We start from the raw sequence: 26,450 nt of genomic DNA, 5'->3' as shown, positions 1-26,450 counted from the left end.
GAGAAATCGTTAATACATGAAAATCCTTCACGTTAAGACATTTAATGCACTCATTAAAATAAACAATACAAAATGTATTCTCATCCGCCCACAACTGTATCAAAACCTATACTGAACACAGCGCCATCAATTTTTTAACATTTCAAACTATTCTATTCTATTCTTCTTTTTTTTTTAACAATGGAGGCAACATGGTCGGTGAAAATATACTGTTATCCTAAAATGAGTGAATACTTGTCATCCCAATCCAAACACTTGGGTGTGTCAGATAAAACAGGCCGATGATGACTCAGTTTGTGACCATAAATAAATACGAGTTTCTATGAGGTTAAAATGCTTGTAGAACAAAATAAAAGATGAATACAAAACACTTAAAGGTTTCCAGTGAGAGCTGAGTCCATGAGGTCGTCGTCTTCGTTTCTCATATACAAGGGACTGGATCGGGACGCCCGCTCCGAACTAAGCATAGACAAAGAAGATTCGGAAGCAGAGATGGGGGATCGGGACCAGCTGTCTGCCTTCATTGAATGCGAGGACGGCCCCACCGACATGGACGACTTCTTCTTCTCTTTCTCCCGTTCCCGATCTCGCTCCCTCTCTCGCTCCTTCTCCTTCTGCTTCTTCTTTTTGTGTTTCTTGTGTTTCTCTCCTGAGCTGAGCGGCATGGAGCTCATGTATTCCTGGGCGGGTAGCGGTCGCACCGTCTGGTCGTCGTCAGAGCTGGGGCTGTTCTGGTGGGACTTCTCTGCCACCGAGCTGCTGCCCGATTCGCTCTCGCTGTCGTGGTTGAGCGGGGTGTGTCCTGGCGAGCGACTGTGGCTAGGCGAGGAGCGGTCGTGCTTGGGGGTGGAGCCGCTGAAGAGGGGGGACGCTTTGAGGCTGGAGATCTGCGGTCGCATGGAGTCGCCGGGGCCTTCGCCTCCTTTCTGCAGGGTGACTTTGGCCTTGATGCTGGGCGAGCCGCCATCGGGTTTGCTGATGATGATCTTGGCCAGGCCGGTCCCGCTCACACCGCCTGTTTTGGGGTCCATCATCTTTTTATCCCCGCTGCTACCTCCTGAAACAGACACCTTCGCTTTCCCTTCTTTATCAGACTTTTCCCGCTTGTAGTCGCCACTTTGCGAGGATGTTGCGTGCTTTGTTGCACCCATGTTTGAAGGGCCAATGTTGGGGACGTTTCCGGGACCACTGCCAGCCGGGGTACCAGAACCTGGTCCGCCCCCAGGTGGTCCGACTTCACAACCATCCTCTCCCACCCCTCCACCGCCCACACTTTTCAGTTTGTCAATGACGGCCGTCAGAGAGGGCTTCTTATTTCGACTTGGAGACTTTCCCTTGGCATTTGGGTTGTTGGCGTTGTTCTGACCTGACCCACTACCGCTGCTGCTTCCCCCTCCGCCACTCCCACCTCCTCCACTTCCCCCACCTCCACTTCCTCCTCCTCCTCCACTTCCACCGCCCCCGTACTGAGACTGGGAACCTCCGGAGAAGCCCATTGAAGCAGATGAAGACAAGGACGAGTTGGATGACGACGAGGAAGAAGAAGTGGAAGCCGAGGAGGTCATTGGCTTCTGGGAGCTCATACCTCCACTGGAAGAAGACTTAGACCCTCCAGAGCTGCCTCCCATTGGTGATTTGGCCTTCAAAGAAGGCGGTGTTCCCGGTACCTGGGACTGCTGGATCTTCATGGGGGAAGACAACTTCTCACTTGAGTTACTGGAGCGGGAGTGAGAAGGGGAGATGTTGGGCTTTATGTTGGGATTCATAAGCGAACCAGGAGGCTTACCGCCCTGAGTTTTGATCTTGTTGCTGCTCCCAATTCCACCTCCACTACTTCCTGCACCAGAGAGTCCATGTTTGGTGATTGGTGAAGATCCCGGTTTGCCAACTCCCAATCCCTGGGAGGAACTTTTAGACTGGGATGATCCTCCGCTACTTCCTGCCGAACTTGTTGACTTGGAACTGTTGCCTTGAGTCATGGAACCTTCCTTGGACTTGATCTTCCCAGAAGATGAATGGGAATGGTGGCTTTTGCTGCTGCTGGTCCCGCCTGCCCCTCCTGTGCCGCCTGACGCTGAGCTGCTGGATGTGTAGCCGCTGTGGGAGGTTTTCCCACCAGTTATCGTCCCTTTAGGAAGCTGAATTGTAATTTTGGGAATGGGCGGCGTGGCGCCGCCAGGTGGCGTTTGTGAACATCCGGAACTCCCCGGAGACTTGGAACCGCCGCCGCTCAGGCTCCCGCCAGAGCCAGAGCCACCACTGGGAGGTGTGTACGGTCGTCCTCCTGAGCTGTGGGAAGGCGACTTCCCGTCAGGGTCCATTTTTTTACGCTTAGCGGGCTTATCTTTGGACTTGCCCTCACTAGATGGAGTCCTGCTACGTTTGACCTGTTTACCTTCCGTTGACATGCTTCCCATTCCAGAGCTGCTACTCCCACTGCCTCCGTTCTCGTCCTTTTGCCGTATGAGGCTCTGCTGTTTGACTTTGGAGTCTGTACTTTTAAAATCAACACATGCCGACCCCAAGCCCATCATGAGGGGGCTCTGTGAGCCTCCCACATGTGTGTCTCCCAGATCAGGACCTTGTCCCAGAAGAGGTTTACCAGAGCCGCTGTTGCCTACGAAAAACATCCCCATATCAAAAGGGTCTTTCAGCGAAGGTTCCGGGGTGTTTTGTCCATGCGGTGTGGGATTCTGGGGTGTACCTGATGGCGTATTCTGCTGACTGCTCCCGCCGAAGCCCTTGACTAGGTCCAGATCTCCATCAGCACTTGGTGAGCTGTCCTCAAAGCAGCCATGACCTGAGCTCAGGAGATCAGGGTTGAAGTCGGCAGCATCGGGGAAAAAGTTAGTGGAGGACGCGTCGCTGGTGGGTGTGGTGGCCACCTCAGCAATCAAGTCAGCAGCATCGGGAAAAGGATTCTCGTTGCTGTTGGTGTTGAAGATGTCCGCCGAGTCAAACACAGCGCTGCCTTGCCCTGAACTTGAAGAGTCACGGATGGGGGTTCCCAGTGGCCCTCCATCATCCACACCCCCGCCCATGGGATGCTGATTTCCACCGCTGGCTTTGCCGGTTTGTTCTGGCAAATCGGACAAGATTTCCGTGATATCTGGTCCGATGCTATCAGAGCTGGAGAGGCGCACCATGCGGGGCGGTACGACACCCGGCGGTGGTTGTTGCTGCGGCTGAACGTGAGACGGCGGATAAGAAATGCTGGGCCCAGAGGGCGGCGTTCCGCATTGGCTCGGAGCTGGAGTGATGCTGTGGGGCGTGTCCAAGCCGTCACCTGCCAGGTTAACGTCAAAGATGGAGTTCTGGGATGCGTCGACGTCCATAGAAAGAAGTTCACGGTGGAAGTCATCCTCGTGTGTGACAGCGTGATGTTGAAGGTGCTGCGACATTGAGGACCCCTGTTGAGGTTTCATGCCTAAAGCGCCTCCTGCTCCCCCTGCACCAGGAGTCCCAGGCATCACGGCACCCTTTTCTCCCACTCGAAGGCGTTTTTTCTTGCCTTTTGTGCCACCTGCAGGGCAAGCCCCACCCATGCTGTCAGTACGAGGTGACCCTGATGACGAATTCTGCCTCTCTAAAGGACTGGAGCCGTACAACGCGGCAAAATCCTGCGAGGGGTTGTCTTTCAACAAGTTCATCAACATGGGATGATTCTTAGTGTTGCTGGCGGGTGACGACGTCGAAGGCGGAGTCTGATGGGGCTGGGGTGCGTTCTGGGAGCTGGGACTAGAACTGACACTTCCCGTTATCTGGAGAAGACTCGTCAGGATTGGGTTCTGCGTCACTTTGTTGAAGTCATCTGAATGACCTTGACCCTGCTGCTGCTGTTGTTGTAACTGCTGCTGCCCGCTCATCCCGCCTTGAGCTTGACAGTCTGCTCCTTGGACCGGTCTTTCATTCCGAGACATCGCCAAGAGAGATGTGATTTGACCGGCAAAATTGGACCCACCGGAGGACCCTGCTCCCGTAGGTGTGCTTCCGCCTGTGAGTCCCAACAGTCCCATTGGGTTTGCTACGTCTCCGCTTGCCATGTTGTAGGTGGGACTGCCAGATGGTGGTGGATTGTTCTTCACCATGGTCTCTACGGTCTGTGCTATCAGAGAGAGGGCTGGAGTGTCTGCCTGGATAGTCTCCGCTTTCCTCCGGATGGCCCGCATCGTCACAGGGATGGACATACATCTAAGACGAAGGAAACAGCGTCAAATGTTTACATTGATACTACAACAAACCACTCTGTTAATCAATTTTTGGCTTACTTTGGATACTACTTTTATTTTGGTAGGCTGCTAGTCGCGGTTTTGTTGAAGTAGCCTGGTGCGTTAGCCACCATATGCTTGTAATTAGACCTTGGTTTTATTTTAGACTTGTGTGATAATGTTTAGATGCTACCCTGAGATGGGCAATGGGATTTTTTTTTAACTGACTTGGATTTTGTTGAACCAAATAGCAGTCTCTCCAGGATTTGGCAGTTTTTTGTTTTTGTTAGATAGCTGCGGCCTAAAATGCCTGAATTTGAGGCAGCTTTTTCAAAAAGTTTTGGCACAAGTTGCAATGTTTGGAAGCTTATTTTAATTAAGTAACATTGAAATCATCTTGTGATTTTTTTATTTATTTTTGTAAGTGCCCAACTGTGACTCTAACCCAGGGGTCACCAACGCGGTGCCCGCGGGCACCAGGTAGCCCGTTAGGACCAGATGAGTAGCCCGCTGGCCTGTTCTAAAAATAGCTCAAATAGCAGCACTTACCAGTGAGCTTCCTCTATTTTTTAAATGTTATTTATTTACTAGCAAGCTGGTCTCGCTTTGCCCGACATTTTTAATTCTAAGAGAGACAAAACTCAAATAGAATTTGAAAATCCAAGAAAATATTTTAAAGACTTGGTCTTCACTTGTTTAAATAAATTCATTAATTTTTTTACTTTGCTTCTTATAACTTTCAGAAAGACAATTTCAGAGAAAAAATACAACCTTAAAAATGATTTTAGGATTTTTAAACACATATACCTTTTAAATTCCTTCCTCTTCTTTCCTGACAATTTAAATCAATGTTCAAGTAAATTTATTTTTTTTATTGTAAAGAATAATAAATACATTTTAATTTAATTCTTCATTTTAGCTTCTGTTTTTTCGACGAAGAATATTTGTGAAATATTTCTTCAAACTTATTATGATTAAAATTCAAAAAGATTATTCTGGCAAATGTAGAAAATCTGTAGAATCAAATTTAAATCTTATTTCAAAGTCTTTTGAATTTTGTTTTACATTTTTGTTCTGGAAAATCTAGAAGAAATAATGATTTGTCTTTGTTAGAAATATAGCTTGGTCCAATTTGTTATATATTCTAACAAAGTGCAGATTGGATTTTAACCTATTTAAAACATGTCAACAAAATTCTAAAATTAATCTTAATCAGGAAAAATTACTAATGATGTTCCATAAATTGTTTTTTTAATTTTTTGTAAAAGATTCGAATTAGCTAGTTTTTCCCTTCTTTTTTTTCGGTTGAATTTTGAATTTTAAAGAGTCGAAATTGAAGGTAAACTATGTTTCAAAATTTAATTGTCATTTTTTTTCGTGTTTTCTCCTCTTAAACCGTTCAATTAAGTGTAAATATCATTAATTATTAATAATAACAGAGTTAGAGGTAAATTGAGCAAATTGGCTATTTCTGGCAATTTATTTAAGTGTGTATCAAACTGGTAGCCCTTCGCATTAATCACTACCCAAGAAGTAGCTCTTGGTTTCAAAAAGGTTGGTGACCCCTGCTCTAACCTAACTTAAAAAGCACAGAATTTCAACAAAAACTCAAATACAACTACAGTATTAAAAGTAGACATTATATGTCAGTGAAAGCTCATACTCAGGGCATTGTAAAATTACTGTACTGTTTTGATGAATTATAACTAATAAAAGTAATAAATCATTATGGTTACAAAAAGAAACCATCAAAGGCTTTCTTATTGTTTGTTGTTTTGAAAAGTGTTTGTCCATTTTAAACATTTATTTATCTTCCAACACGTTTACCACCGCACCTTAAGAGCATTTGTGAACTGTTGAAAGCGATATATAGTGGTAATTCTTGTTGGTAAATGAGAGAAAATGAAAGATTGTCATCACACTTCAACTCAAATAAAGGTTAAATAAATATATAAATACATGTAAACTTGGAAGTGAGAACGCTGGTGTGTTGCTAAATGTTTACTACATTGCCCAGAAGGCTGAGCGCTGTGAATAAGAACAAGAAGTAGGTCTGAGCTATGCAAGAGGACTACAATTGTGGCGTTTGAGAAATAAGGAGTTGATATATTGCTGCTGTTCCTGCTTCGTGTATACAAGAAAGAAACATAAGTTTGATTAGATATGCATGTTTGAATTTGAGTCAAATTCAATTGGCGAAATGACGCTGATTGGCCAAAATGTGCAGGGAATTTTCGCTGCATTGGAAAAATCGCTGCACGTAGTTCGCAGGATGGGTTGAATTTGTGCGATAGTGACATTGTGAATTACTGGAGGGACTGAAATAGGGACTGTAGCACTCTAGTAAGTATTTTTTACCTTTGGACCACTTTGGTAATGAATACATCAGTACAGATCAGGGCATCTGACAGTCCTTTGTATAGTTTGCAGGACACCTGCCTGGAATCTATCACATCCATTACAACTGTGGAGAAAAACATTGATTGACATACAAGTTTGAGAAGGATGTTGGGGTGTGTGTAGTGGGCACTTACCACAGACTAATGATTCATTGACAGGATGTTGAAAAGAGACGCTGAAGCTGGAGTCCGTCAGAGGACAAACCTCAAACTGCAGAAGGCCTACGTTGTCTGAAAGCAAATTTAAAACACTCCGATTAGGGCTGGACAATCAATCAAATGTTTATTTTGATTATGGCTTCTCCCGATTATGAAAATATAATAATCAGGGGAAAAAAAGATAAATGAGCCACGCAACGTGCATGCAAATTCCAGAGTTTGTGACAGTGAAACAGATGACCGAATAAGTGAAAAAAGAGCACGTCTATTAGATGTTTGGGATGTAACCATGGTTGCTATTTTTATGTGACACATTGCTAGAATGCCAAATCAATAATCACTAAACTCAATAGAATAAGTAAGGCATATAATTTCCGGGTTCACATAACCGCGGACAGAGTCATATAATTGGCCAATAAAAAACGTAATCCGCTGATAAACGCAAAATAATATCAGGGAAATTGACATAGATGTAAGTGAAATTTTGTAATTGTGAATAGAAGAGACATTTATTTGGGAAAATAATGAGTCCGGTAGCGCTCATTAATCCCCAACACACTCAAACGCCTGCCGTCCTGAACTCTACAATGTCCAGACGGCCACTTGAAACAACGACTAAACTACGAAGCTAAAACTCTACACAAGGTGGTGGCAATTTGAGAGGCTTTCTCTTTTTTTACAGCCTCAAGTCATGTCTTTACTCGTAAAGGTGAGAACAACAGCACAGCACACTACCCCCCTTTCACAATAATAGCGTGGTGTGCCACATCAGGTCTGACTGCGGTTTCAAAAAAGTACTTTACTCAAGCATAATGTACTTAAAGCACATATTGAAACACTTACACAATTATTATGCTTTGACCTAAAATATTGGTCAAAATTGTCCAAAGACGTATTGCACCAAAAAATGTGGGGATATTTGCATTTAATTAACAAACATTGTATTCAATTTTATTTGACACAAAAAGCACACACTTTATGGTGATAAAATAAGTGTAAAAGGTAAAAAAATTAATTCAAAAACAAACTTGAAAAACTTAATTGTTTTTATTTTTATTGCTATTGTTATTTAAATGTATTGTTATTGCTATCATTTTACTTGTTGGGGTTTATTCGTTACTAATTTATATCCAGGTTTTTTGACAAATATATTTAATGTTGAGTTTTGGTGGTACAATACATACTCATGTTTTCAAAAGAATGAATAAACATGTAATTAATCGTGATTACAATATCAATCAAAAATAATTATGATTATTATTTTTGCCATAATTGTCCAGCCCTAACTCAGATATCACTACATTTACGTTGGGGCTAGAGGTCCGCACCTTCTTTAATGGAAGCCCGCTTCACACAGCTGCCAATCAAGGTGTTGAAGGCTGCTTGGTGCCGGATGATGTCCAGCAGGAGGGGCACCTGAGCCGGGTGGCGGAAGGGGATCTTGGTCACCAAGGCGCCTTGGAGAGAATGACCATCCTGCACTGGGGCGTCGCCGTTCAGAAAGTAACAGTGCTGCTGGTCTGGCAACACCTGGAAGAACAGAGCGGCTTCTTACTACCTTGATGAGTCACACAGACAACTACACTGCATTCTACTATATCCCAATAAGATGCAATACTACAGGTCTGAGGCGACTTACGGAGTAGAAGTGCATGTTATGTGAAGGTGGCAGAGTGATGCTGCCCTCCTCCATGGGCTGCAGTTGGCTCTGGACTATTAGCTGGTACAGGGTGGACAAGCTGGGGGTGCTCTCAAATACGGGAATAGCTGGAAAATACACACAGACAGAGCATTTTATTGTGTATTTTTTGCCCTGCATAAACACCTGAACACACAAAATAACTATTTCAGGGGAGGCTTACCTGTAGCATTGCCCAGTCTCTGAATAAAGGACAGGGAGAAAGGCATGGGGCGGTCCATCTTGAGGAAAAAACATGCTGGCAGGTCCACACAGTTGGAGTTGTTCGCCGTGGAAAAGGAAGGCGTTCTGAAACAAAAAGCATTGTGCATCCATGCAATTTATTGTAAGCGGAGTACAGTGTGTCCAACCTGTAGGGATGTAATGATTGCTGGTATTAATAATAAACCGCACTAAACCTCCCAAAAGTTAGTACAACCGTTTCAAATTAAAATGATTGTAAAAGAGTGATTTCAATTTGATAAGCTTTGGAGAGGAAATCTAGTGCACTGATCTCTAGCTGGCAGCTAGTGCGCTGATTGCTGGCTAGCAGCTGGCGCTCTGATTGGTTGCTAGCACACTGGACACTGGCTGGCAGCTAGCGTGTTGAACGCTGACTTGCAGCTCGCGCGCTGATTGTTAGCTGCCAGCTAGCATTTAACTTTCTTCTCCAGAAAATGAGCAGTTTTTCCAGTCCGCGAGTTTATCGAATTGGGGTTATAATTCTATTTTGAAACAGTAATAATTCTATTTTGAAACAGTAATAATAACTGTCGGGAGTTTCTTTCTTTTTTAGAGTCTCTTGTATTAATGTTAGCATTTAGGCTAACTAGCAATCAGCTAAGGTGGCTGCTCGTTAGCAATTAGCGCACTAGCTAGCTTAAATGCTAACATTAAATACAAGACACATTAAAGTATTTTCCTAATTACAAACATCATACCCCGATTTTAACTTAAATAAACACATCTAAGCTATTCAACATTGAACATACAGGGTGTGCTGTTTTACAGTAAACCGGAGTGGTAAATATCAAGATATATACCGGTACATGTATATTGCATCTGTTGTTTATGTATTGCATTTATTTTAAATAAACCTTGGTTAAAAGATTTCAGTGTGTGAATGAGTAGCCTACTTTTTAAGCTAAGCTTAAAAATGTGTTCCTCTTTTCCAATGAACTGGAATAAGACTAGAAAACCTTAGTTGTGTGCAAGAATCAATTCTGATGACATCAGAAAAATGTCAGAAAAATTGTATGTAAATTATCAAAAAACTTTCCGTTCTCTGAGTTCCCAGTGAACAGACAAGAGGCTGTCTTTGTTGTACCAAGCCAAAGGCTGGTAAAATTCCATTGTGTACGATGGGAGGAGAAGGGAGGGGTTATCTATTTTGATCCAAGACCTGCCCAAGCTCGATCCAGGACCAGTCCAAGCCCGAGGCATCTTTTTCTTTTGTGTTAATGTGACCGAAAACAATGGCTGTTTACATACCCCCCATTCCTTTAGAAACAGATGTTGTTATGTAAACAGGGAAAGTCCAAATAAAAAGAGGAGGCGTACAATTTTTCGCCAGAGCAAGCTGGAGACTGTACCCAGACGTTTCTCCTAAAATTGAGCCAAATTTAATTCTGTCTCTGTTTAATTCCTTGCTTCTTGTCTTGTTAAATAGATGCCATCAGTTTTTGAACCTGACAAAACATCTCACATTCATATAGTGAATGATTATTAAAAAAACAAAACGATAAAAATTATCTAATTTAACATACAAATAGCAGACAATCAATCAATCAATCAATGTTTATTTATATAGCCCTAAATCACAAGTGTAGGAAGCTATTAGAAGCCTACCCCTTACCCTTTGTTGTCCACTGGGTGAGAGCCGGTGATAAGTGGCGCAATAGGAAGCTTGCAGGTGTTGGGCGCCCCCTCAATGGTGACCGAGACGCTGACACCCAGTGAGCGTGGCACTGTGTAAAGAGTTGGTTTTAAAAGAACAAGCAATAGCACCAAAGCAGAAGATGAGTATCACTGTCTCTGTGTGCTTACCATTAGCGTCTGTCAGGTTAGGGTGGACGCCCATTACCTCCTCAAATATGTCATACGGGGAGACATAACACTGAAGGGACACAAGATGGCCACCACTTCTGGCTGTCAGCAGGCCCACACTACCATGTAGAATGGTCTCCACTATATTAGCATTGGTTGCCAACCTAAAGAGAAAAAAAAAAAATATATATATATATATATATATATATATATATATATATACAAACACATACATATACTGCCTGTAATGTAATTATAAATATAATGTAATTAGATGAAGAATCTAAATGGATTCAATATCTAAATCCCGACACTAACTTCACTTCAGAACTGTATGAGAAAGGTTACAGTAACTTGTAGTTACAAGTCAAGGAAAAAACGTATTTCCTATTACTCCAAATGATTATGTTATTGTGCGTGTGTGAGATCAACAAATGCTTTCCCACGGAACGGCGATCACAATGATTTAAGTATGCATATACTGTATATGTAATACCAAATTAAAGAGGTAAGTTTGCCAAACATGTAAAAATTCAGTACAATTAGCATTAAAGCCCAATCTTCGGGGAAACTTGCCAATATGCTGTCATGTGGACCCGCGCGTGAGCATCACGCACACACAGGCACGCACACACACACAACAACACGCACGGACACGCACGGACACTTTTTTTTGCGACACAGCAGGTAGCAACTGTCACTTTGTCCAAAAAATGTAAGTTGTCAGTTTGACAATATCATTAGGATATTATCAGAGACATGTCAGTTTGGTAAAGCATGAATTAAAACAAGCTTTAGTGAACAGGCTGAACAACAACACGTCGACAATCTCATCACTACAATAGGAAGTATAAACGATAAAACATTGACTATTACTACCTTTTTTATTTCCATGACAACCTCAACGTTTTGTAATCAATCAGAAATGTCCATTCATCCATCCATTTTCTATTGATGTCCCTCAAGCAACTAAAATGTGTCAAACATGTCGAAGTGTGGAGAGTGTTTTCCATATCACCCATCAGGCTTGTTAAATGGGTGTATTTTTCAATTGTGTATGGTACTATTAGACATTTTTTATAATGTCCACATAGTTCAGTGGGCAAGTTGTGTGTTTTTGTATCCCATGTATTAACATTCTGTGTTGGTTTTTGATTACTTAATTGGACCATGAAATGGGAAGGTTGCCTGAATTAGTACCTGCATATTGAGTCTGCGCACACTGAAATTGCGGAAGGCACTTGGTCAATGATAATCGCAGTTGACCTCATCCATCAAGTGTCAACACATATGCAAAATTACACACTTCATGTAGTAAAAATAAACCCTGTGGGATGAAGTTTGGGAACCCTTGAATTAAGCAATTATTTGGCATACCACTAGATAAAGCCCACATACCACAGTTTGAGAAACACTGATATAGTCTTTCCTTTACATTCACAGATACATTTTGACGGCCACAGAAAGATTTGGCACTCACAAACATTACAACATTTCAATATGGCTGAATCACACTTCTCCCCTTCTCCCTTCCCAAGATGAAGTGGTAAAAAATACCCCAAAGAAATGAGACGCCACCCGTTTCCCTCTACTTCATCACCTCAAGCTATTTGGTGTCTGTGACGCAGGCAGTAAACATACAGTACTACACTGCAACGTACTACATTAGACTTCAGGTATTAGCTATAAAAAGCGAACGTCAAAGTATTCAAAAGCTACAATATGTAAATTAGTTGCATTAGTTGATTGTCCTGATGAGCGATTTAAAAATTAAACACAACATTCTAAACATCGCTAACGTTCATTTTAAAAGAAAATTAGCTGTCTAATCATTCATAAAATGTAGTCATTTTTTCTAAAGTCAGCTTGCTGCCTTTCTCATGACAACGTAGTTTACTAGTTAGTGGTGTTTAGCTTAGATGATGAGCGATTTAAAAAAAAACAACATTAAAAACGTGGTAATATTTACATGGGTCAGGCATTAATTACTGTGAGAATCTGATGCTTTGAAATACTAACATTGATGTATATGCTTTCAGCTCAGCCTTTTTCCCCCCAACACTTGGTTCCAAGTTTCGCGGACTATAAACTTGCACAAGACTTGGGACACTGCTTGCTTGACGTCAACGCGCAAAACCGAGGACAAAAAGCTAAGACACGGGTGAATAGGGATTCAGCCTATAATAGGGCTGTCTGAGTGGCTTGTAGTTACAACTCTGCACAGTAGATGGCATTGTTACTCTTCACAGGAAGGTGCTCCTCAATTTGCAAGCTGAAAGGTAGAAACTGGAATGGTCTGTCATCAAACAGAATGACAGTCCTACTCACTAAATCCTGTAACAGGTCATTTAACACACAACCTTGATGAACTACAATTCTATGTGGTTAACAATCAACCAAGCTCTCACAACAAACACTAAACGGGTTACAAAGGCTCCTAATTTGGCTGCTGACGTATGTAGTAAAATATTGCATCATTTCCAGTTGTACTATTTTGTCAAAACTATTATTAATCTATGCGCTAATTTACTGTTAATATCTATCTACTTTCTGTTGTAACTTGTCTCTATCTAAACTTCTGTTAAAATGTAATAAGCACATATTCTTCTATTGTTTAGCTACTTTACATTAGTTTTGGGCAATACTACAAATCTGGGTATCGATCCAATACCAAGTAGTTACAGGTGCAGCATTGGCCATACCAATGCTTATACTGATACTTAAAATTTTCAAGATCACTGAATGATTCCATTTTTGATCACATTTATAATCAGACAAAAACACATGATGGGAGTGTAACAATATCAAAAAATATTTAAATGATTTCCTACTAGTGACTATGATCTAAATGATTATTTTTTTGCTCTTAAAGTCCTCCTTTTTCCAGGTACTTACTTCCTGCAGTTGTAAACAATAACAGACAAAATATTTTTGACAAAAAGAAATATTGCTCTAACCAATGTAGTATCGACCATATACGATACTATACTTGGTATCGTTACTGTCAATATTTGTATCAATCCGACCACTTTTGTTTACATTCAAGAGCTCAAGGTTATCTTATCTTCCTACGGTGTGTAATGTAGCATGTTTAGCTATTCCTCGTTCTTCAGTGATAATATACTTGTAAGAAATATAGTTTATTTGCCGCCATTGAGGTGTGGATTAGTTATTTAGAAGCTGCACTGTGATGCGACATTAGCCGCTAGCCCCAACCAACCTCTCCAACCCAACACCAGATGTACATTGAAGGTCCGTGACAAACACTGTGATAGATGGTAAGAGTATGTTGGGTCAAATGTGAACTCACCGGAACATGTGCATCATCTTAGTGAGATCGAGCTCCAGAGACTGCAGCGCGATATACATCTTGGTTTTTAATTTACTGCCAGACAGAAACTTCAGTCACAAATACATTCCAACAAAGTGACACAATAAAGTGTTGTCCTATTTATACTTACTTGTCTCCGGGAAGCTTGTAAAGGTCAACAAGTCCCTTAAGATGTTTGGAAAACTCCTCAAAGTTCTTCTCCCTTTATTATAAGCCACATAATGAATATAATTACATGTGTAAAAAATTATAAACGCACACATGAGTCTGTGAAAAGTAATAGTGCGCCAAATCAAATAAAACAACATCAACACATTAAACATCAAATAACTATTTAATTGGGGAAGTCTTAATGCTAATAATGCTTACCTTAGATGTTGAATCAACTCGGGGCAGCTCTGTAACAAACATTCTGTAAGCACCTTGAGCCAAACTGAATATGTAGAATTTTTTTACGTAATGGACTGACCGTAGGGTTTTCTCCTTGATGAGCAACTTTGACGTCCACAAGCTCACCAGCGCTGTCGAGCTGCACCTCCACGTAAAACATATCTGAGGTGATGTAACACTCGGTTCCAGATGGGCTCAGGTGGGAGCCCAGCCTGCACAGACAAGAGTAGTCATAATTAAAAAACACGACTAGGAAGTAGTTACATTTTAAATAATAATTATAATGTCAACAGATAAAATGAAAATTTGGTGCGTACATGTTTTGTCTTGCGATGGACTCAAGACGATCTGTCATGGAGGGTAAAGATGAGACTGAAAATAAAGGGAGACAAAATACTTTCGTTATGAAATCTCACTTGCCAAAAATGTGTAGAAAAAAAAGTTTATCATTTTTCAGCTCAAGACTCAAAATTATTTCCCGGAACCCAAACATACAAAAGTACATAATGCTTTACCACCAATCAGTATCAGACGATTTTCTTAAAAAATGTATGTGATCGCAGTTGCCAATTATTTCCTTTAATGCGGATGACAAACAGTGATTAGGTGATTTGGCTGACAATTATTTATTTTTAGTCCACCGATTGACAAGCTACCAGATTATTATATGTCCCCATACACAGTGTGGAGTGGCTACTCTAAACCAATAAAAAAACACCTCCATTACAGCAAATACACTACATGTCATAGTATCTTAAGTATCAATGGAGGACAAGGCTAAACATTTTACACACAAAGAAACCAACGGTAGTATCTTAGATACTAGAGTATCAGGTCAATATTAATTTTTTTTCTAAATCTATTTTTTTTTCTTCAATTAGGGGATAACTCCTTGGACACGAGTACATTGAGGGCAAAAACCAAAGGATTTAAATGTGAAATAGTTTTTGCTTTTGTTTATTTATAGTGTACTATTTACATCCATCCATCCATTTTCTACCGCTTATTCCCTTCGGGGTCGCGGGGGGCGCTGGAGCCTATCTCAGCTGCAATCGGGCGGAAGGCGGGGTACACCCTGGAGAAGTCGCCACCTCATCGCAGGGCCAACACAGATAGACAGACAACATTCACACTCACGTATTTACATTATTTTCTTTAAACAATTGTATGTAATAAAAGAGGATAAGAAATGTGTTTGACTATTGTGTTGATTATTGTTAAATTGTCAATAGCACTCACCATAAATACATTGAAAAATTAACACATAATAGATGCAATCTGACATCTCTGTATTTTTAGGCCGTATCGCAATACACAATATATATCGGTATTTGAACAAAACATGCAAAGTGTTTAGTTTAAACTCAACAACACATTACTATTACTACCAGTGTTCTGAAAATTACTTCAAAAATCTATATAGTTACTCATTACTTAACCAAAAAAAATTATTTAATTACTAACATAATTACTCTTTAATCAATGTAATTTAAATACTAGAGGAAAGTAATTAATGCGTTACTTTAAAAAAAACTTTCAATATATGTCATATGCAGTTGAGAGAAGTTTATGAGAGCAGCGTATGCGTGCTTGTGCCTCTAAAAGGTGGTGTCTGTTGCCGAGCGACATGTGACTTCAGCGAGGGTTTCAGCTGAACTGTTTTTGTTAGCTTTAACAGTTAGCAGCGGCAGTAAGTTGGCTCTGACGGCTGTTCTGTTGAATCTTTTCAACGGCTTGTGTTACCTCTGGTTAATAAAGACGAGCCGCCACCCACCCCCGCCAGCCTTCGGAGGTACGATGCGGGAGCTTCGGCTGTGTGCGGAGGCGAAAGGGGTGGGGCGTCGGTGTCAGCAATGCACAGTAGCGATTTCGGACCCTTCCTCAGCTAAGATGCCTGCCGGGCTCCCAGGCGGCGGCGCGCTGCAATGGCAGCAAACAGCCATAACAACGGCACATCAAAAGATACCAGTATGGCGGTATTGTCTCAAATATATATCTCTTTCTAAAATATGCCGGTATTAACTGTAATACCGATATACCGCCCAGCCATAATCGGTATCAATATTGGTTTTGGAATCTGCAATATTGAGCCCTGATCAGAACATCCTTAATTGCCATAGTATCAACCAATGCGTATGGTATAATTACTACAATAATATGCGGGACACGATGTATAACAAGTTAATTATTAACTTAATTAATAATTTGGAGAGCAAGTATATGGTAATTTATAAACAATTATATTGCACAACACAAAAATATAAACGTTAATTGGAGCATTAACGATATTCTAACGAGTTAGGAATATGACTTTATTCACAAGCATTCTTCAAAGTTGACATGCTGACCTTTCAGCGCCCTCTGCAGGGTCTCCAAACAAGTGAGCAGCAGCTGGTGGCCAGAAGCGTTCATCATACCGCGTTTCTCCTACGAAACAAAAGAGTTGAGCAGTTTGCATGGAAATGACTTAAAGGAGCCATATGTAGTAAAGTGGCCAGAAATGGTACTGCAATCACGGTCAAAATTCTGTAGTCCTCTCCCACTCTCCATACCTGAGGTTGCCAGATACGCATCCAAATACTACTCCAAGGAACTTCAAATGGCAATCGACGAGTCCTACGCTGTAGATTCTTTCTCTCGTTTATGCTTATTACAAGATGGTTAACTAAGTAATAATGCCACATTTTACTGATGTTGATTAGCCAAATGTATTTGTAAAGTTACGCAGCAATATTTTCGTCGGGAGTCGCTACATATTGTTGGCCTTACCCTGCTAAAATGTCTAGTTGGACCGCACGGACCACCATCAAAATATTTTATGTATAATAATATATTATATATCGCATAGGCCACATTTGATGGCAGGCCTAGGCCCATCCATCCATCCATCCATTTTCTACCGCTTGTCCATGGCCAACAGTAAAATTACCACCACATTTCGTTCAGCATAACTCCATGTTGCATCCAACCCGAGGCACTGCATTCTCTTCCACTCATAGAGTGCGATTCTATGAGCCAACCTACGTTACGCAAAAATCATACCTACTACCACAAAGTAGAAAATCAATATATGTAATGCATTATATTGTGCTAAGCAAATACCCACCCCATATGTGCCTGATGCACATACAGTACCAGAAACCGCAATTAGCCTTGCTAATGTTGGAACCCATTTCCTCAGCGTATCAGCATATTGAGAACGAAATAGGCACTGACACTACACATATCCACATAGGTTTTATTTGTCGAAAAAATATTTTGCCCTGTCAGTTGGATGACACATCGACATACAGGCCAACGGGTATATATTTCCCCCGTTAGCCTGTATGTCGATGTGTCATTGACCGGGCTAGCATGCAAAGCATTACACTAGGAGCTAAGCACCATCACACTAAGCATTTGTAGCACGAACATACTGTATTGGACAATATAGTTTACATACGAAATGTCCATTTCCATTTATTACATGTATTAAGAAAATGTACCGTATTTTTTGGAGTATAAGTTGCACCTGCCGAAAATGCATAATAAAGAAGGAAAAAAACATATACAAGTCGCAAACTATGAAAAAAAACTGCGACTTATAGTTCGAAAAATACGGTAAATGCCTTACTAACCTATCAAGGAGGAAATGAGCAAGTTTGGCGCCAGATGAAAAAAATCTTCTCCATTATTCAAAGGCATCCCCGATACAAACCTTTGTTTTGTTTCTGGCTTTGTCATGAATAAGTTGAGAATCGTAACGACGCCTTTTAGATTTACTAAGGTCTGACATGTTTAGTAACTTTACCAGTGGCAGTAGCTAGACGACGATGGCGGTGCGTAACTGGCAACCTGGATGTGACACACTCACGGGTTTTCTAATTAGTCAAACGGTGGAGGGCAGGACATCAAAATTAAAACAATAACACGATTTCGGGGCTGTAAATCTAATTTTGAAATTAGCATATCCCGGCTGAATTACTGTTATCAATTATAGAGGTATTCAAAAAGAACATGATTTATTAATGCCTTTTGACATATCAGGGCCATTTAATGATGACTTGACATTACATTTCTACATATGGTACCTTTAAATGTTTTGTTTACAATTAAAAATGAGACTTCTACCATCTTGTACTATCGTGTTGTCTTACCATGGCCTGACGTACAACTTTCGAGGTCTCCTGCCACGGGCGGGCAGCATTGTGTTTGGCGTGAAGCCTCTCCAGCAAGACCGCAATGCGACTCTGCTTCTCAGCTTCTGGAAAAACAACAACAAATTATAATGATATATGATAAATGGGTTATACTTGTATACCGCTTTTCTACCTTCAAGGTACTCAAAGCGCTTTGACAGTATTTCCACATTTGCCCATTCACACACACATTCACACACTGATGGCGGGAGCTGCCATGCAAGGCGCTAACCAGCACCCATCAGAGGCAAAGGGTGAAGTGTCTTGCCCAAGGACACAACGGACGTGACTAGGAAGGTAGAAGGTGGGAATGGAACCCCAGTAACCAGCAACACTCCGATTGCTGGCACAGCCACTCTACCAACTTCGCCACGCCACTTCATGTTTGTGTACACTTAATCTTAATGTAATACTGGTTTATTATATTTGCTTTCAGTTAGTCAGCGCTCAAAGCTCTGTTGGAGCATCTTTGCGTAGGGCCTGTATGTTTGATGTTTCTGTTTTTCATAAAATATCTTTATTAACAAATTAGAACGGTATGGCTTTAGTGGCCTACTCTTAAACTGGGCAAGAAGCTACTTAACCAGTAGGGAGCAATACGTGAAGCTGGGCAAACATACGTCTACAACGCTAAATATATCCTGCGGCGTACCCCAAGGATCAATACTGGGTCCAAAATTGTTTAATCTTTATATGTATACGAGCTTTGTAAGGGGACAAAGGACTTAAAGTTTGAATTGTTTGCAGACGGCACAACTGCGTTTTGTTCAGGAGAGAACACACAGAAGCCAATACAAATGATAACAGAAGAAATAAAAAAATTTAAGAGATGGTTTGACAAAAACAGACTATCTTTGAATCTCAGTAAAACCAAAATTTTTTTTTCGGTAAGACAAAAACAAATACAATAAGACAGAGTAGATATTGACAGCCTAAAAGAAACCAAATATTTGTGTGTAATAATTGATTAAAAAATTACCTGGAAATCACATATAAAAATATACAACATAAGGTGACAAGAAATATGTCAACATTGAATAAAGCAAAAGAAGTATTGGATAAAAACTCACTCCATATTCTCTCCTGCACGCTAGTTCTACCGTACCTGAGTTATTGTGTACAAATATGGGGAAATAACTACAAAAGAAAACTTTGTTCACTAACCGTGTTACAAAAGAGGTCAGTTAGCATAATATAGAGAACATTCAAAACCCTTTAGCTACATTATTGAATCAAAAATACTGAAACTGAATGATTTGGTGAATTTGCAAAAAGCCAAAATTATCCATAAGCCAAACTATATAACCTGCTACCCAAGAATGTACAACATTTATTCTCAAAAAAAGGAGGAGAAACATGACCTTAGAAAAAGTGTAATTTAAAACATGTGTATGCAGGCACGACACTTACAACCTTCAGTATGTGGAATTGAATTATGGAATGGATTAAGCAAAGAAGTCAAAAAGTCCTAATATGATCCAATTTAAGAAACTGTTAAAAATCAAAGTGTATACAAAGTACAAACATTTTGAACTTTAATGAAAATTAGATAATTTTATTGATCTCACTAGGTTAATTAAAACTTTTTTAATTATTTATTTTCCTGATAATTCTATCATTTATTATTTATGGAGTTAAAGTGTGAACAAATTAAGAACAGGAAGTGAACAAATATGTTAGTAATTGCTATAACATGGAAAAGGGGTAGGATTAAATAAGCTCTGCTTCTTCCTACTCTTTTACAGACATGTTGTAAAGAAAAACTGGAAATTGTGATATATAATGTTGAAACTTTAAACATGTTCGAAATGAACCGTAAAAGTCTCTTTTTTGATGTGATCTAGTTGTATTCCAGTTTATCGTAGCAAAATAGAAAAACGACCATCACATTTTGCAGATAGAAGACAATTAAGTATCCATTGGATATGTTTGAATACATTTGTATTGCTTTTTTTGCATTATCTCAGGATTCTAAGAACATTACTGTCATATTGAGTAAAAAACTACTTTTTTTGTTTGCAAGCCTTAAAAAAGCATATGTTTTGAGTAAAACTCACAAGGATGCATTATTTCAGGCATTATTAGCCATTTTTCATGTATGGTTTAGGAGTTATGTTTAAATAACTGTCATATTGAGTGTGACAGTTATACTGTCATCCATCCATCCATCCATTTTCTACCGCTTATTCCCTTCGGGGTCGCGGGGGGCGCAGGAGCCTATCTCAGCTACAATCGGGCGGAAGGCGGGGTACACCCTGGACAAGTCGCCACCTCATCGCAGGGCCAACACAGATAGACAGACAACATTCACTGTCATTATGAGTAAAACCTAATTTTTGTATTGCAAACCTTACTAAAACAACGGATTCTAGTAAAACTCACATAGATACAATATTACAGGCATTTCTAGACGGATTGCATGTTTGGTTTTGGAGTTATGTTAATATAACTTTTATATATAGTATGACAGTTATACTGTAATATTGAGTACAAAAAACTAACTTCTGTCTTTGCAAACCTTACAAACGATATTTTTTTCTAGTAAAACTCACAAAGATTCTCCATGCATTATTATCCATTTTGCATGTGTGGTTTAGGAGTTATGTTTGATTACATTGTTATTGCTTTTTTCACATTATCTCAGGATTCTTAGCACATTTCTGTCATATTGAGTAAAAAACTACTCTTTTTGTTTGCAAGCCTTAAAAAAGCATATGTTTCGAGTAAAACTCACAAGGATGCATTATTTCAGGCATTATTAGCCATTTTTCATGTGTGGTTTAGGAGTTATGTTTAAATAATTGTCATATTGAGTGTGATAGTTGTTACACTGTCATTATGAATAAAACCTAATTGTTGTATTTGCAAACCTTACAAAAACAACTGATTTTAGTAAAACTCACATAGGTTGATTGGCAACACTAAATTGGCCCTAGTGTGTGAATGTGAGTGTGAATGCTGTCTGTCTATCTGTGTTGGCCCTGTAATGAGGTGGCGACTTGTCCAGGGTGTACCCCGCCTTCCGCCCGATTGTACCTGAGATAGGCTCCAGCGCCCCCCGCGACCCCGAAGGGAATAAGCGGTACAAAATGGATGGATGGATGGCTCGCCCCTCAATTTTATCAGGACATGGTAATAATTTTTCAAGTAAAAAATATCAGACTAGTTTTGGGGAATTAAAGGCCTACTGAAACCCACTACTACCGAGTAGTGGGTTGACCAAGTATGCTTTGCATTCACTTGTGTGTGTGAAAAGCTGTAGATATTATGTGATTGGGCCGGCACGCAAAGGCAGTGCTTTTAAAGGCCTACTGAAAGCCACTACTACCGACCACGCAGTCTGATAGTTTATATATCAATGATGAAATCTTAACATTGCAACACATGCCAATACGGCCGGGTTAACTTATAAAGTGCAATTTTAAATTTCCCGCTAAACTTCCGGTTGAAAACGTCTATGTATGATGACGTATGCGTGTGACGTCAATCGTTGGAACGGAAGTATTCGGACGCCATTGTATCCAATACAAAAAGCTCTGTTTTCATCGCAAAATTCCACAGTATTCTGGACATCTGTGTTGGTGAATCTTTTGCAATTTGTTTAATGAACAATGAAGACTGCAAAGAAGAAAGCTGTAGGTGGGATCGGTGTATTAGCGGCTGGCTGCAGCAACACAACCAGGAGGACTTTGACTCGGATAGCAGACGCGCTATCCGACGCTACCCGCCGACCGCATCGATGATCGGGTGAAGTCCTTTGTCGCTCCGTCGATCGCTGGAACGCAGGTGAGCACGGGTGTTGATGAGCAGATGAGGGCTGGCTGGCGTAGGTGGATAGCTAATGTTTTTAGCATAGCTCTGTGAGGTCCCGTAGCTAAGTTAGCTTCAATGGCGTCGTTAGCAACAGCATTGTTAAGCTTCGCCAGGCTGGAAAGCATTAACCGTGTAGTTACATGTCCATGGTTTAATAGTATTGTTGATTTTCTGTCTATCCTTCCAGTCAGGGGTTTATTTCTTTTGTTTCTATCTGCAGTTAAGCCCGATGCTATCACGTTAGCTCCGTAGCTAAAGTGCTTCGCCGATGTATTGTTGTGGAGATAAGTCACTGTAAATGTCTATTTCGCGTTCTCGACTCTCATTTTCAAGAGGATATAGTATCCGAGGTGGTTTAAAATACAAATCCGTGATCCACAATAGAAAAAGGAGAAAGTGTGGAATCCAATGAGCCCTTGTACCTAAGTTACAGTCAGAGCGAAAAAAGATACGTCCTGCACTGCACTCTAGTCCTTCACTCTCACGTTCCTCATCGCTCAAATTAATAGGGTAATCCTCGCTTTCTCGGTCCGAATCGCTCTCGCTGCTGGTGTAAACAATGGGTAAATGTGAGGAGCCTTTCAACCTGTGACGTCACGCTACTTCCGGTACAGGCAAGGCTTTTTTTTATCAGCGACCAAAAGTTGCGAACTTTATCGTCGATGTTCTCTACTAAATCCTTTCAGCAAAAATATGGCAATATCGCGAAATGATCAAGTATGACACATAGAATGGATCTGCTATCCCCGTTTAAATTTAAAAAAATAATTTCAGTAGGCCTTTAACTATACATCACACACACAATCAGATCTGGGGTTTGAACCAAAACAAAAACATGAGGACCAAAACTACAAAACCACTAATCAATGTAATACCTACTATATATCAACAATAAATTAAATTGTCCAAAATGTTTGTTATATATTTAAATGAAGAGAAACCCCCAAATTAATGTGTATACCCCAAAATATTGACGATATTAAATTATTTTTTATTTAAAAATAAAGAATTATTACATTTTTGTTGTTATTTTAAGATTTTACTGTCACTTGGGTGCAGAAGTAGTACAGGTAACTCACTCCCTACTGCTACACATCTAGTACTGACATGTTTACTACTGTGTAAGTACTAGAGAGCATCATCTATTGTTATTATGGAGAATACACGCACTTAAGCAGCATATTTATGTTGCAAATGTAGTGAAATGTAAATAATAATTCACAGAGGGTACATTGTTGGCTAACTTATTGTTAGCTCAACTCGCATTGTTTTTAGCCGCAATGAGCCTAGCGGTCACGGCGGAGAGAGAAAAAAAAACACCCGAGTCTCAGCTTACCCGTCACCTCTTCGGTTTTGACCCGGTCCATGTGGGACTGGGTCCCACCTTGGGGAACGGAGAGGGAAAGTTCCGTTGCGGGACTACCCTGCATAGCCACACTAGGCCCCGCCGCCATTGTGCGAGCTCCGTCTTCCCCGCTGCAACCCGGCTTCCGTAGTCTACCGTAATGCTCATAAAACGAGGAAGGCAAATTTTATTTTGTTTCTTACAAACTTAGCCTGGAATACGTTGGCTGATTAGCTCCATGTTTGGTTTACAATATAACACATATTTAAATTATGTATTTAGATTTTTTTTTTTTAAACTTAATTTGATGTTGTAATGCCTGATGGACACGCCAGATGGCGCACAATTGCTGCACTGTAGCAATCTGATTTTCATCAGTTTTGATTATGGCTCACTACAAAAATTTAAAAATAAATAAATAAAAAAATACAGCAAAAACTCCAAAATCTTGATCAATGCTGTCTTTTAACGATGTGTACATTTTTATCTCCAATAGGTAATTAAGCAACTTGATGAGAGGAAATACAAACACACACCTGAGCCCAGTGAACAGCTGAGCCCGTGCCAGTGAGGACTCTCTGGGGAGGATTTTCCCACCAACCATTATGACCTGCCCGTGAGAGCGCACACTATTATATATGTGTGTGTACGTGTGTGTGTGTGTGTGTACATGTGGGCATTTGTGCATGTACAAAGATCAATTTGGGAACATGATTAAAAAAACCCACACACACTTATTTGCATCCTCATGAAATGGCTGCAGACAGACTGGCATGGTGTTGGCGGAGGAGGAGAAGGAAAAAAAAGAGGGGCGGTGGCTCTTTGTAATTGATGTGCCTCACCAGAGCTTTTCGCTGGAAGATGAGGTAGGTGCCGGTGCCAAAACAGCAGCCGGGAGAAAAGGGGGAAAAGGATGCACGGGCCTTTAGGGAAGTACCGTCGTGGGCTGAAACAGTGCCCATCAATCAGAGGCTAGTTCACCTTACCATGCCAATTGGTGAGGAGGGACCGTGCACACGCCAAGGGAAAGGTGGTGGTGGCGGCACAGGGACTGAGACTGGCACACTGGCTAAGCCCTCGCTAATCCTCACGGTGGGTGTAAACCGTGCCATGACCGAGCTCCAGCACAGTGCAGAGTCAGTCAGATTTGAGTTTATGAAAGTTCAACTGCTGCTCTGAAAGTGCATGCATTGCATATTCATACCTCAAAAAGGATGTAAGTATGCCAGCATACCTACTGCAATACATCACACATACAATATGGAGAATGTTTGGCTATTTACAACAATGCATAATACCGTATCAATTCTGTATAACGAGAAAGAGAAACAGCGATTTACGGCACAGAACGTCACACTGTCGTGACTCTCCAACCTCACGGCAGTATGCTACAATTTGCAACTTTGTCTGGCCCCATGTTTGGGTTATTTTGCAGGGGAAATTTACAAAACCCAAAACCAGTGAAGTTGGCACGTTGTGTAATTCGTAAATAAAAACAGAATCAATGATTTGCAAATCCTTTTCAACTTATATTTAATTGAATGGACTGCAAAGACAAGATACTTAATGTTCGAACTGGAAAACGTTGTTATTTCTTGCAAATAATCATTAACTTAGAATTTAATGGTAGCAACACATTGCAAAAAAGTTGCCACCGGGGCATTTTTACCACTGTGTTACATGGCCTTTCCTTTTAACAACACTCAGTAAACGTTTGGGAAATGAGGAGACCCATTTCTGAAGCTTTTCAGGTGGAATTATTTCCCATTTTTGATTGATGTACAGCTTAAGTTGTTCAACAGTCCGGGGGTCTTCGTTGTGGTGTTTTACGCTTCATATTGCGCCCACCTGTTCCCATTCTTGGCATTCTCTCGATGAGCTTCAAGAGGTAGTCACCTGAAATGCTTTTCACTTCACAGGTGTGCTTGAAGCTCATTGAGAGAATGCCAAGAGTGTGCAAAGCAGTAAACAGAGCAAAGGGTGGCTATTTTGAAGAAACTAGAATATAAAACATGTTTTCAGTTATTTTACCTTTTTTTGTTAAGTACATAACTCCGCATGTGTTCATTCATAGCTTTGTTGCCTTCAGTGACAATCTACAATTTAAATAGTCATGAAAATAAAGAAAACGCATTGAAGAAGGTGGGTCCAAACTTTTGGCCTGTAGTGTACAACGGCTGGGTAGTTCAAGTGCAGACAAAGATATCGATGTTGTGGTTGTCATCACTCTTTACAAGAAGGTAAATATCTAGTCAACAAGCTGCGGTTGCTCCTTCAGGACACACTGCTCCTTAGTGTTTTAAAACAGAATTGCAAGTCTGCCGCCACCCCCCACCGAAGAACTATAAATCAAACAAGAGGCCGCCAGAAGAGAAACGCAAGCTACGTGATGCGAGAGTATATTCCAGCCTTGAGTCACCAACGGTCGGATCCTTTGCTTGGGTCAGGGGTGTCAAACATACGACCCACGGGCAGAATCCTTTTGCTAAGTATAAAAGTGAGCAGAAATTTTTGAAAGAAAGAAACTGCTGTTCTAAATGTGTCTACTGGATAACGCAATAGCAATTCTTTGTATCCCCTAAGCCAGGGGTGTCCAAAGTGCGGCCCGGGGGCCATTTGCGGCCCGCAGTTAATTGTTTACCGGTCCGCCACACATTCTGGAAATACTATTGTAAAAATATAAAAGAACATTAAAAAAAGTGGAATGAGGTGAAATCTAACGAGAAAAAGTTGCAATGTTGACACAAAACTGCCTTGCAGGCTGTTTTTTTTCTTTTGTCTATCTTTATTTTTCTTTTTTTGCCATTGCTGGGAAAAAAAAAAAAATCAATGGTTAATAAGATAAGAATTATTGACCTATTCAAGGCTCCAATTATTTCAAATATTTCACTTGAAAATGTTTT

At 40.7% G+C, this 26,450-nt stretch overlaps 1 protein-coding gene across 2 annotated transcripts; it reads right to left on the bottom strand.

The window, feature by feature from the left end:
* med1 (mediator complex subunit 1) lies at positions 1-23,691 on the bottom strand. Of its 2 annotated transcripts, none has more exons than XM_062055550.1 (16): positions 23,539-23,691; positions 18,348-18,451; positions 16,560-16,638; positions 14,529-14,583; positions 14,291-14,423; positions 14,191-14,219; positions 13,952-14,023; positions 13,801-13,875; positions 10,491-10,654; positions 10,300-10,411; positions 8,629-8,753; positions 8,406-8,533; positions 8,095-8,296; positions 6,743-6,838; positions 6,567-6,672; positions 1-4,191 (listed from the first exon to the last, which is right to left on the bottom strand). In XM_062055550.1, exons 1-16 carry the CDS (start codon positions 23,654-23,656, stop codon positions 372-374), a joined length of 5,418 nt encoding a protein of 1,805 aa, XP_061911534.1. In that variant the 5' UTR covers positions 23,657-23,691; the 3' UTR covers positions 1-371. The 2 variants fall into 2 exon arrangements, with proteins under 2 accessions (XP_061911534.1, XP_061911533.1); XM_062055549.1 differs by having other exon boundaries at positions 2-4,191; positions 18,348-18,454.
* Positions 23,692-26,450: the final 2,759 nt, after the last annotated feature.

This window comes from Entelurus aequoreus, linkage group LG08, assembly GCF_033978785.1.
Source record: "Entelurus aequoreus isolate RoL-2023_Sb linkage group LG08, RoL_Eaeq_v1.1, whole genome shotgun sequence".
Taxonomy (NCBI): domain Eukaryota; kingdom Metazoa; phylum Chordata; class Actinopteri; order Syngnathiformes; family Syngnathidae; genus Entelurus; species Entelurus aequoreus.
This window is presented reverse-complemented; position numbering and strand designations above follow the sequence as displayed.